General features: G+C 31.6%; 1 protein-coding gene across 1 annotated transcript in view; it reads right to left on the bottom strand.

Annotated features, from left to right (window-relative positions):
* Nucleotides 1-3,331: 3,331 nt before the first annotated feature.
* Nucleotides 3,332-12,687, bottom strand: part of LOC117173709 (nephrin-like) — a 133,679-nt gene continuing 124,323 nt past the window's right edge. The window contains exon 11 of the mRNA XM_033362350.1: nt 3,332-3,661. Within this exon, the coding sequence (XP_033218241.1) occupies nt 3,564-3,661 (98 nt within the window). The 3' untranslated portion in view covers nt 3,332-3,563. The remainder of the gene's footprint in view (nt 3,662-12,687) is intronic.

Below are 12,687 nucleotides of genomic sequence, written 5' to 3' on the forward strand. Positions count from 1 at the left end.
TGGCAACGTTGAAAACTTCTGCTTCTTGAGTGGCGGTCCAATAGGTGACCGGTACGTGACCAGCTCGCATCACAGTAGCGCGACAGATCGCACGCGATTGGTTGGCGTTCTGTGTGTATGCACCGACGGCTCGTGCGTGAGCCATTCCCAGCATACTGCACACGTATTTTCGTGTGAGAAAACCTTTAACACGCACATGAAGTTTCTGCAGTGAACGTTGCAGAAATGTTATTCCTATGCACTTAACTGCTTCATCAAAAAAATATTTTTTTGTCTATAGTTTGAATTTTACGAAAGATGATACCTTATTTCCACGTTTCAAACTTCAGGGGCGGCGAAATATGTATTGAGGGTATGGAGTACTCCATGTCCTTAATCTGAGAGGGTAGGGAATTTCATTCTCTCAAAAAAGAAAAATTAATACCCTGGAAATTTTATTTCCGCTCATCCTGTTAGGATATTTAAGTTAATTGAAATAAACAACATCTATACAATTTTCTACTTTTCTAACTGCCTGTGAACACCTTTTTCTCTATTTGAACAAAGTCTATAGAAGAAAACTCTACAGAAAACAATGTTTTTCGATACGTTTGCATTGTCTTGTAGGATTTTCTCATACATGCATAATATACTTGCGAAGAGAATTTTTCTATAAACAAAGTCTCACATTTATTAAATAATACATTTTTAACAATTAATTATTAACTTTTCCTACGTAGAATTTTCTTAAGCAGAAATTATAATGATAACTATGTGTGCAATTTTAGTTGTAGAATTTAATTACAGGGCGACCCCTAAATGTAACAAAAGTTCTCTATCTTTTGCCAGCTTTCAACAGTTTTTTTCGGTCATTAAAATTTTACAATTCAAGGCTTTTAAGCTCAATAATTAGCAATTGGAGGTGTTTAAAAACTAATTTGAAAATTAAGGAATCTAGTGTTAAAAATTGTTGAGTTTAAGGAGCATAAGATTGAGAATTGAAATTTATACAGGGTACAAATTAAAAGATCAGTAAATAAAATAAAAATTCAAATTGGCCAAACAGAAGTACCCATATATATTTGAACTATTTTTTGAATTGCAGAAAATATTTACATTCTTATCAGATTTTATCATGCTTGAAAGCAAAATTTCACACTGGATCCCGGCAGAATCCTTGCAGGTGATTTTTCCAGCGTTAAAATATAAGTCCACCTGCCCATTTCCCGCTAAGGCAATTTTTCGGGATATCTTTTTGGCATTAAAATGCAAGTCCTTCCGCACATATCCCGCGATTATAAATATTATGGAAATATTATTTGGAATATTTATTAATTGTAATAATATGTTTCATTTAATGAGAAAAGGAACTCCTGGGTCTATGGAAGTTTAGGAAATATTTGTGGTATTGTGAAAGACCCTTTCAAGGTATTTTTAGAAGGTAAAGCTATATGCAGCACAACTGCGACGTAGAACACAGTATGTTGGAAAACGCAAATGAAGAATCTGTGCCTCTGAGGTTAGGGATATAATTAAGAACCTAAAGAATAGTAAGGCTGCTGGGGTAGATTCGATACATTTATTCAACGAGTTAAGAGACGTTCCAGATAACTGGAGAAGCCGATTGTCGTCCTAATATATAACGAAAAGGGAGATAAAAGCAACTGTAATGATTACAGAGGTACCAGCTTACTCGTTGCAGCAAGAAAAATGTATTTAAAAATACTTATTTATAGGTAATTGAAATACCATGAAAAAAGATATTTGAAGTCCAATGGGGATTTATGGCAGAAAGATCATGTAGGAATCAGATCTTTAGCTTTAGACAGATTCACAAAAAAAAAGATTTACTAATTATAAATAAGTTGCAATATAATTGCTGAAAATATATTGGTAATTGTCTTCTTTATTTGAAATATAGTTTAAGGCTCTCAAAGATTTCGCCGGGATCCCGTCGGTTTGTGTTGACTTGGGTGTAATTGGTCGCGTGACACTATGGCACATGCCCTTAAATGTGTTTAATTTCAAAGCTTTTAAAATAAGTTTATTCCCTTATAGAAGCATTCATAAATAATAATCTGAAAATAAGCATTTAAAAGTGTCCACTTTCAAAATAGAAACCATTAGAATTATAACAACTTATTGTTGAAGGCCTTCAAATACAGGCAGTGTATAAACAGACACCTAAATAAAACATTGTTTTGCTTAAATTTTGTTAAATTAATCTAGCAAAAACTTATATAGTGGTCAATGCCACCAAAATCCTCAAATGATTAAAATAATTCAATATTAAATTTTAAACATTCAATATTATATCTATTATTTAGAATCGTAAGCTTTTCGAAAATTTCAGTTTAAGCCATTAAAATAAAACAATTGTTAGTTTTAAATAAATAATATTCGACGAATTCTAAATAAGGAAATAAAAATTGCTTAACTTTCAAGGCGTTCTTTTTGAAATTTCATCGTTTTTTAATTTGAAACATATAATTGTACAATAAATAAGTATTCGATTCAAAATTGTTGAAATTAGAAAACTTTTATGTTTACAACTACTCGTTCATTAAGTTTCAGTCAGGAAGTTCCAGATTTAACATTTTTAATTCAAGTTCTTTCAAACTGAATAATTTAAAAGTCGCGTCCAGGCGTCCCGAAAAATTGGGGTAGTTGTAAATGAGAATGGACTCGTCCTCCTGAATTTTCTGAATGACGAGTTCATACTTCTGAAAATATTTTACTACTCATCCTGAATTTCGGAAGACCAGGCACTTCTTAATTTGAACATTCGAATGCTTAAAACTGTACAATTTACAATATTTACATAATTCGAGTGAAAAAATTCATATCAAAAAATAAATGCAGTCATTCTCCGCTCTAAAAAAATTCGTGGCAATATCCTCCGTGAATTATGAATAGTGTAAATGAAGTGATTTAAATTATTCAATACCAAAATGTAAATTGTTGCTAGCTGTGTAGAGTCTATTTTTGCAGAATACATGCTATCTTTAAATTTACAAGATCTATTTTTTATTTAAAGAATGTACATAATTTAATCTTTACGTCTTTTTTAGATTTGTGTACATTTAGCAGGATTTCTTATGCTGCTCAGAGTATTCTGAATGTAGAGGACACATCGTGGAAACAAACTACTCTCTTCTCATAAAATCAGTCTTGAAGCTCACAGATATTGCGTAGCACCACAAACTACGTCTATTATAATTCTGTCGTGAGATATTTGACACAAAGGCCTTGATCACCGAAATTAGCAGACTTCTGCCTGTGGCGACAAGAAATGGAAAAAAATTCCTCCAGTTCAGGTAAGGCCGTTACGGCCAAAAATCGAGCTTAAAATATTCACGTGGATTATATCAAAATACCACTTAAATTTTCAATTGATAAAATTGATGCACGCAGATTTCCACGTAAATTTTCACGTTTACTTCCACGGGAATATTTTTCGCTGCGAGATAAAATGTGGCGTTGACATCGTTTTGTCGTCATTCAGGCATTTTAGGTAAATATAGGGAATCTGGAGACGAAGAATTCTATTGTCGGTGTCGTGTCGAAGAACCTGCCTCACTTCTTCACCTAGCTGCTATCATGAAATCCTCCGAATTCAGTCCTTTACAACAAGGATACTCTGAGAAATTGGTGCGACTGATTTCATGTAAGGATGTCTGACCTGAAAAAAGAGATTAAGTTTAATATAAGAGGAAGACAAAAATTATTTAATGTTATAGGGGTACTATCATGTTAAAACAGTGGCAGCATAGCTTTTTCTATGTAGCTTACAGCATTTTCTGTAATTAACTAGAGGAAAAGAAACCACCCTAGTAGAAATTCTGATAATTTCGTTTATATTTAGATTACAGGCTATTTGCACTTATTTGCATGTTTCGGTTAAAATCATTCAACATTTTAGATAGGAACAGAACGCTTCGGATGCAGATCTCGGAAAAGATATTAAAACAACGTGCACAGACCTATCTAAAATTGGCTTTCCGAAATTCGTACATTAAAATGGGGATTCGGTGAAATGTGTATCTATTTATTGTTAATTGAGATATTTAGAACTAAAATGTTTTTCGTCTATATGAGCAGGTAAGTTCCACTTGCGACTCTGAATCTGCAACGTTCTGTAATGTCTTTTCCAACCTTTTTAGGTTCGGCTGCTATATTTCACATAATATTTTAAATTAATAATTTACCGAGAAATTTTTTCTCCAAGGGATGTACGGAATTTGTGGAATATGTGCTTGTAAAAAGAATGACAAGTAAAATTCTTTTAGAAATCAATCAGGTGCAATCTGAAACTTTAGCGAAATGGTACACAATTCATAAGACTTTGGAACTCATTCAAACAAAGGAAGTGGATTTCCGTTTTCTGGGCATCACAAAATTTGTGAGTAAGTTACAAGTTTGTCGACATAAGTACCCGGTAAGAATATTTTCATTAAAAAGTAGCAATTACAATCGTTATCAGATATGATCGGAGGTGTTCAATGTAATCTTAAGTAAATTAGAACCAAAGTTTCGTTTAGCAAATTAGAAACATTCCAGAAGCATGAAAGTCGAATCTAGTATTCTCATAATGAGCAAAATCCGCGGAATGTCTCAGGGATAGCCCATGTGATATCTTACAGGACGGGAATCAGAATATCCTAGGGATCTCGCCAGCATATCTGGGAATATCCCAGTTTTCGTTTGTGGAATATCCTAAAATTTCAATAGAGGAACAAGATATATTTTTATGGATACAAATTTGCATTATAAATAAGGTGCACTTGATTAATTGCACGCCTAAAAAATTTTCAGAGAATCCTTAGAATGTTCCTTTTTTGATGTAACTTGAATTCTTAAATCCTTTGGAGCCTTATAAAGACCAAAAGGTCTTTAGAACATCTTCAAGATGTCAACTAAAATACGACTTTAGGACTTTTGTGCCCACTGTATGATGCTTATTTTGTTCTTAATTTGTTTGCCTACACTAGTGGAATTCGTTCCCATGCCCCAAAAAAAAGTATCTCAATTCTTCACCAAAAAATTCATATTCACCTAGTACCCACGAAATATATGTATTTAAATTTCCCATGGGATTTACATGGGAGAAATCACGGGAAAACGAAAAGCCTGTATAACTCTTTCAATTTTTATTCCAATTATTCTATCTCCGTGAAAAAAATTGGATTGGATGCTTAAAAGATTTTAATAGTAAAAAATTCAAAATTTTGGAAAAGCACAAAATGGCGGCAATACAAATAGGCCCAAAAACGCTATTTCTTCCAGATGTTAACAAAGGATGACCAAGAAACGTGAAAAAACCATGCAATTTATAATTAAACTAATGTAAGCTCTTAAAATCCAAATTCATAAAAAATACAAAATGGCAGTTAATTTAAAACTTAGAAAATATATGTTTTCAACACAATAATTGTAAACTTCAGGAAAACAAAATGTTTGTTTGTAGGAATTACTTCATAAATTTAAAAATTCAAAATGAACAAAGAATATAAACCGGCGACCAATTTCAAATTGAAATGTTAATTTTAACATTTTTCAATAAAATACTTTAACGCTTTCGTATAAAACAAACGTTTTGGTTTCAAAAACTGAAGCTAAATAGTTTATTTTCGTATAATTTCACAGAACACGCTGCTTCCTCATTACAATTAATTATAGCTAATATGTTAGGTTGCGAATGGAAGATGTCAAAATAATAAAATCCAAATAGGTTAGTCAAAGACTTTCGAATCAAGGAATCTTTTCTATTCTTGTCTGAACTTTGAATTATATAGATGAAAAAAATTTTTCTGTTTAAAACAGGTTTTTAAAATTATATAAATGCCCATAACTTCCGTACTCTTTGAGACTATTTATTAATATTATAGGTCAATCTATTAGTCTTAAATCAACAGATCTTTTCTATTCTTGCATGAATTTCCAATTATGCGAGTGAAAACATTTTTATTATGACACAGAAAGCTACCCACTCGACCACCCACCCACACACACACACACATCCAGACAATTGCTTGGAATATTGTATCAGATATTTTTAAATCGATGAACATTTTATTAAATGAATTCAAAAATGTTTGAAATTGTTACCATTACAAAGCTTTCACTATGACTTTTCGATAACGAGAATATTTAGGTAATTACTAAAATTTTCCCATTAAAATACATAGAAAAATGGCAATTTTTAAGAGAGTTTAAGCGAAAAATATTTGTTTCTTCAGTTTTTTATTAGAGATATTGTTTCAAGAAATAGAGTCATAAACTGCGACATATGAGCGAAGCATAGCCGTTTACTAGAATGAATTACTTGATTCGTGTATATTTGATCTATTAAAAAAATGTTTTCCAACTGAATTCCAGTGAATATGCGAGATCATCTTGACAGTGATACGATGCTGTAATTATGCCATAAATTTGCATGAAACCCTTGTGTATTTTATAAATAAATATGATAATCATTATCCTTTAAGGTATTTAGTATTTTTTCACAGGATTTTGAGAGATCTTGATTATATCTCTTTCGGGATATCCAGAAAATCCCATTTGGGTGATAAAAGGGTAAATCACCAGGTGAAAATCTGAATATCCCTGGGATATCCCCAAAGTGTCCAGGATATTCTGAGATTCCTGGGGACTATTTTGGAATATCCTATCAGCCCGCTGGGATATCCTGGGCATATCCCAGGTATATTCTTTTGTTGTGAGGGTAGGATCATATACAAAAATACGAAATTTTATCGTAAAGTGGCCGCTTCAATTACATTTTATCAATCACAAAAATATAAAATCATGATAAAAAATTTGAAAATTTATTTTTCATTACAGCTGTCTGTGTGGAAATCAATCTTCACTCTTTTTATTATTTTATCATTATGCTTTATCCCTTTGGAGGTAAGCCTGACTCAGTCTGTTCTAGCTGTAGAACAGTTGGGAACAGCGAGAAAATGGATTGTACGAGGCGGTGTAGGAATGGGAAGGCGGATAGATTTTTAGATTAATCTGGAATTCAGGTGTTCTTTATTTAAATAACACGTTTGTTCTGCAGCACTGCACCGACTCAGGTCATTGAACAATATCTCTAGAATTTACCCCATGCGCGAAGAGCTTCCAAAATTCACCATGTACATATATTCACTGGGGCCCATAAATATTCAAGGTCTTTTGTTTAAGGAGTCATTCATTCTACTGATTCTCTGCTATTTACTTGACCTCAATATACTTGCTTCGTCATTCGTTCATCTTTATTTCTCTCAACATGCTCGAACCATCTTAACGAATTTCTTTGACACATGTCAACCAGTGTTTCCTTTACACCACATTCTTGAAGGATTCTTTCATTAATGACTTTCTGCATTAACGTTTTATCGCACATATATCGTAGTAATTTCTGCCAAACGCGTTGATTTTAATTTTAATCTTTTCTTGGTAGGTCCAGATTTCGCTCTCGGATAGAACAGTGGGTGTAAGTACAAAAATACCTACAGTAATTCTTGTTTTATCGGATATATTTTTACTTCTGGAAATGGCTCCTATACTTCCTTTGTTTGAATCTGTCATAATAACCGTACATATTTGCAAACGCTAACCCAAGTAATTTCACTCTCAAGTATTGTGTGGAAATCAATCTTGACAACCTAAAATAACCAATACGATATGTTACGCAACTTTTTAAATAACGTAATTTTGTTAGTAATTTTGATGTATATTCTAGAATGTGTTCTTTTGGGTGTTGAAAGAAAAATTCTCAAATAATTTATTTTTAATTTACAAAATTTAGGCGATATTCAAAATTGAACATTTTTTCCCTCTTTTCTTCATCTTTCATAACCTTGTTGACTTTGACGATAATATTGTGTCTTTTTTTAATATTCGTAATAGGACGCAGTTTTGGAAAAATGTTTGTAGAACAACAGAATTTTAAAAGCTTCTTGGACTTATCAAAAACTAATTTCTAAGTCAAATTTCTGAAAAACCCACTTTTTATTTTCTTCTTTTTTTCTATAGATAGCTTACAATGTACTCTACAAGTCCTGTAAATATCAAAATCGGATCTTCCTTAGTTTCTGAGGAATAATTACCAACGTACACCGTCGGATGCTGTACCCAGCACCCGTGACTCATATTTAATTTCTTATTTCAGCTTCCAAAATTTTTGTGACATTTATCGCTCAAATCTTGCACAAGAACTAAAAGAGAGTGACTTATGCTGGCGGCCCTTGAATTATATGTTCTATAAATTATTATTATGTACGTTGGGACAGCGCGTTTTCTATATTTCTTCCCAGGTGGAAATATTATATATAGTTTATATATGGTGTAAAGTATTATATATAATATTTATTTGTTTTATATATTTTTACATTCTCATTCATGAGAGTGTAATGTAATCTTCCAAATTTTCGATCTCTGGTTTCTAACGAATCTTTACGTTTCGTACGTTTCGCCACTCACAGAATGCAAAAACCAGAAAATTTTATCGGTGTTACGCTAACTTTTGAAGGATTTGTCCAATCAAGTCACCTTTGATACAAATATTTCAAACTAAAATAAAACAATGTAGAGGATTTTCGAAATTAAAAATTTTTTTTTTCAAATTAAAATTTTTTTGTCAAACTTTCTTCTAGGTTAGTAAAAGACTTGCTAATTATTTAACTAAAATTTGTAATTTCTATTAATCTGAAAAATGTTCAGAAAAATAAAAAATAAATATTTTTCTAATGTGATATATATGTTTTTCGAAAATACGTATTATCCAAAAGTTGGATCATTTTCAAAAATATGCAATTTTGATTTTTTAAGAGATCCCTAAGTTTAAAACATTATTTTTAGTACATTTTAACAAGATTTACAAATTATCACGATGAAGTTTTTCAAGCGGACACGAATTATCGAGCGCGAAGAGCGAGTTTCGTAATGAGAATGTAATCGTCAAAGCCGTAGGTGCTTTAAGAACCTTATTTAAAATCAAATTGAAAAAAATTCAGTCACAATTTATGGTTGTAATTTCTCAGAAGTTTAAATCACAGTTTTCGATTTAAGTTATAGCATTTACAATATTTGAAAGAATTCACTTAAAGGGTACGCATTAAACGTACCAAAACGAAAGCGTACCCTCGAGCCTTAGGCGCGCTCAAACTTGGCGCGAAGCGCCGTGTGCGCAGCGCGCAAGGGGACTGTCGCCGCGCAGCGGGAATATTTTCTTGTACAGAGCAATTTATATTATATATAAAACTTCAAACTATATATAAAATATATTTAATTTTTCCGTTTGGAGTTGCACGGCTGCCAGCTGTTATTACTGTCAAATATTCATATCAATAGTAGCTCACTTTTTATGTAAACTCCAAGGCGATGATTATGCTTGTTGCAGCTGCACTAAATAGTGCGTTTACAAAACACTGTGAAAATTATCGTGCGGACACTGTTCGAATCTGAATACCTGTTTACAAAACTTCCTTAAAACATGAAAACATTTAATTAAAACATTTCATTATTAATTTTGTGTATTAGATGCTGATATACTTATTTCGATAGATCACGTGTGTATTCCGATTTTTTACGAAAAGACCAAATATAAAGTTTAAAAAATTGCGGGTTTTCCACTATATTTGATAATACAGAAGCACGATAAAAATAATTTACATAAGAGTTTTAAGTACAAAATATTAAAATCGATTAAGAATTGAAAAAAGGGCAATAGATTTTTGTCTTTCCTTTATTTCTAAAATATCTTGAAATAATAAATACTTTCTGATTTTAAGTAGTCTTATTTTGAAGGGGTAATTTTTTACTGGATTGAAATTACATGTTAAAGCATTATATCTGATTTATATTATCAAGTTTATTTTTTAAGGCTGTTACATTAAAATCATTATTCAAATTAAAAAGTATATCATATTATGCAAAAACTGAAAAAAAACATTGAACAACATGAATACAAAAAGGAACTAATCCTGCACAAGTGTTTAACTCTTTATTAATTTTTTTAGGTTAAATGAAAAAATAAATTATGAAATGCTTAATGGCTTTAAATTATTTAAAATTATTTTTCCGATCTAAAGAAAGAAATTTATTTTCTCTCAAGAATTTTGATTTTCTACTGAATAAAAATATTAAAATTTTTATTTTCGACCTATGAAAAGAAAAGGAAAAAATCTTCAATAATATTTTGTAAAAATTTGAGATTAACGTGAAAAAAACTATCCTTACTCTGCCGTATTATATATCAGTGCTTTTAATATGTATTAACTAATGCAATAATTAAATCTAAATCACATATAAATAAAGAACATTTACATAGACCTTGAGAGAACGTAAGTAGGACCTCGAGGGTTATGCAGGACTTAAATATGTCTTATTTAAATTCCTGAAATTCACAGAGAATTTGAAGGTTTTAAAGAGCCTATGCAAATATGAGGATCTCAACTTTAGTAGATCTATCTGAGTTCATAAAAGGGCATGTCGGGTTAGGCAGGGAAATTATGCAGGGTTTGAATAGGTCTACAATATTTACTCGGGACACGATTGATCCGGACCCCATTCGGTTCAGTTTGAAATTTTTGAGGTGCATAGTGGTTGAAAACACTCGAAGAGTTAGCGAAAATTAAAATAAATAGCAAACTTTCTTAACACTCAGTATCATTATGTTTACGGGGCCAAGAACTTCGAATTTGAGATCAAAATTGTGAAAAACAAAATGACCTACTCAAAATGGCAGACCGAATTTGGGAAAACTGACGTTACGTTTGCAAACTGTAGTCGACAGAGGGTTTTCAGAGTCAAGAAATCCGAATTTAAGACAAAATTGTCAAATAAAAAATGGCTGCTACAAAATGGCGGACTAACTTTGAAAAAACTGACGTTACTTTCCCTAAAAGTAATTCGAATTTGAGGTCAAAACTGTGAAAAACAACATTTTTAAAGATTTCTAAACCAAATTTTTAAAAAAAGATACAAATTTTAAAAAAAATGAGTTTGGACTCAAACTGCCTTTAATCATCGTGAGCGTACATCTGTTTTGGAAACGTGTTAAAAAAGAAAGCAGCAGTTAGGAGCAGCATTATTTTTGACTTTTCAATCTTTGTATATCAAGGCGAATCACAGCAGAGATTTCTTTCGAGATCATGTTTCTTAACAAACTTTTTGTTTACTGGAAAGTTCTGACAAGAAAACTTCAAAGTCACTATCATAATACATCAATCATTATTAACATATAACTTTTACTTAAATTTTATCTTACGAACCTTCAGCAATTCTCTTCATATGTTGCCAATGAAATCGCACACTCAAAATTTAAAGCACTTGCAACCGAGCGTATAATTTAAAGGTCCGACATGTCACGCGCAAACATGGGAACCGGTCATTTTTTTGGCCCTACCAAACCCCAACAGAGCCCAATCCTTCTGGCATTTGATGCACGGTATTTGATGTAAGGTATGTTGAATGTGGCTAACCCGGCTTATCTTACCTATACACTTTGTAATTAGAAATGTTTCTGAAAGGCAGAGTAAAGTAGGTACCAGAGGAATTTATTTTTCCACAAAGATGACAAGTATGTATATATGTACAGTTTAGCTGGTCCTTAATATTTCGATTCCAAATCATGAAAAAATATTACTGTATAAATTTGAGCCAAATCAGAGGATATTTATTGCTCCTAAAATGGCGTTAAAGCTTAAGGTAGTCCGGCTGTTGGATCGACGAGAATACAAATAATAAAAAATTTTTTTTTTGCAGAGAAATATTACCTCTTTCATGTAATGCTTTTTTTAGGGGCCCTTTCAACGTTAAAATTTGAATTGTCACTGTTTAAAGTCGTGTCAAAGAACATGGGATCTTATGGAGAGGCCTTTCGCGGGCTCCAAAGATGGTAAGTTTTGGCTTTAAAACTGAAAATGTAATGTAAAATTTGAATTACTGCTTATTTATAATTGCTTCCAGGGTATTTGAACTTAATTTTAGCAAAATTTATCCTAAAATAAAAAATGTAGGGAGAATCAAGTCAAATCAACATTTAAAGTTATATTTTATTGTTATTTAAACAACTTTTTATTTATATTGATTAACATAAAAATTTAATACCTAATTTAGTAATTGATATCCTGGCCAAATTTTTATATTTAATTCCAAATTTCAGAAAAAAATAATGGACATAACTTTGACAAACTTTCCCAGTAGCCGGACTACTTCAAATAGAGAACACAATGGGCTTCGATCAACTACATGACGAAAGTCCTTGCACTGATACGATTTTTTCATAAATATTTTCTACGATGTCTCACGAGTATTTAATCTTAACATATGAGAATAATGGATAGAGGAATTCGTGAGATAAATCGATTATGTATTTTCATTCAGCGTTTTCCGATAAGTATGCCTTTGCAATAAATATGAAAAGTTAGAAACATGTTTGAGGGCCGATTTCACCAACTCTGATTAAATAGTTAATCATTGATTAACCTGATTTAATCAATACTCCACTTTCTACCATTCTTTTAATTATGATTAGAGGAAGATAATCACGGGTTAACTTAACGGCACAATAATGCCCGGTTATGGAGTTTAATCAGTGATTAAAGTAGCATAACCCCGAAATTGAAGTGCAAGTGCAGTGAGTGCAGTATACAGGAAGGAAATATGGCTCTGTTTTACAATGATTTTTCATCCTCATCTGATGATGATGAAATGCTT

This window comes from Belonocnema kinseyi, chromosome 5 (assembly GCF_010883055.1).
Source record: "Belonocnema kinseyi isolate 2016_QV_RU_SX_M_011 chromosome 5, B_treatae_v1, whole genome shotgun sequence".
NCBI classification, from domain to species: Eukaryota; Metazoa; Arthropoda; class Insecta; order Hymenoptera; family Cynipidae; genus Belonocnema; species Belonocnema kinseyi.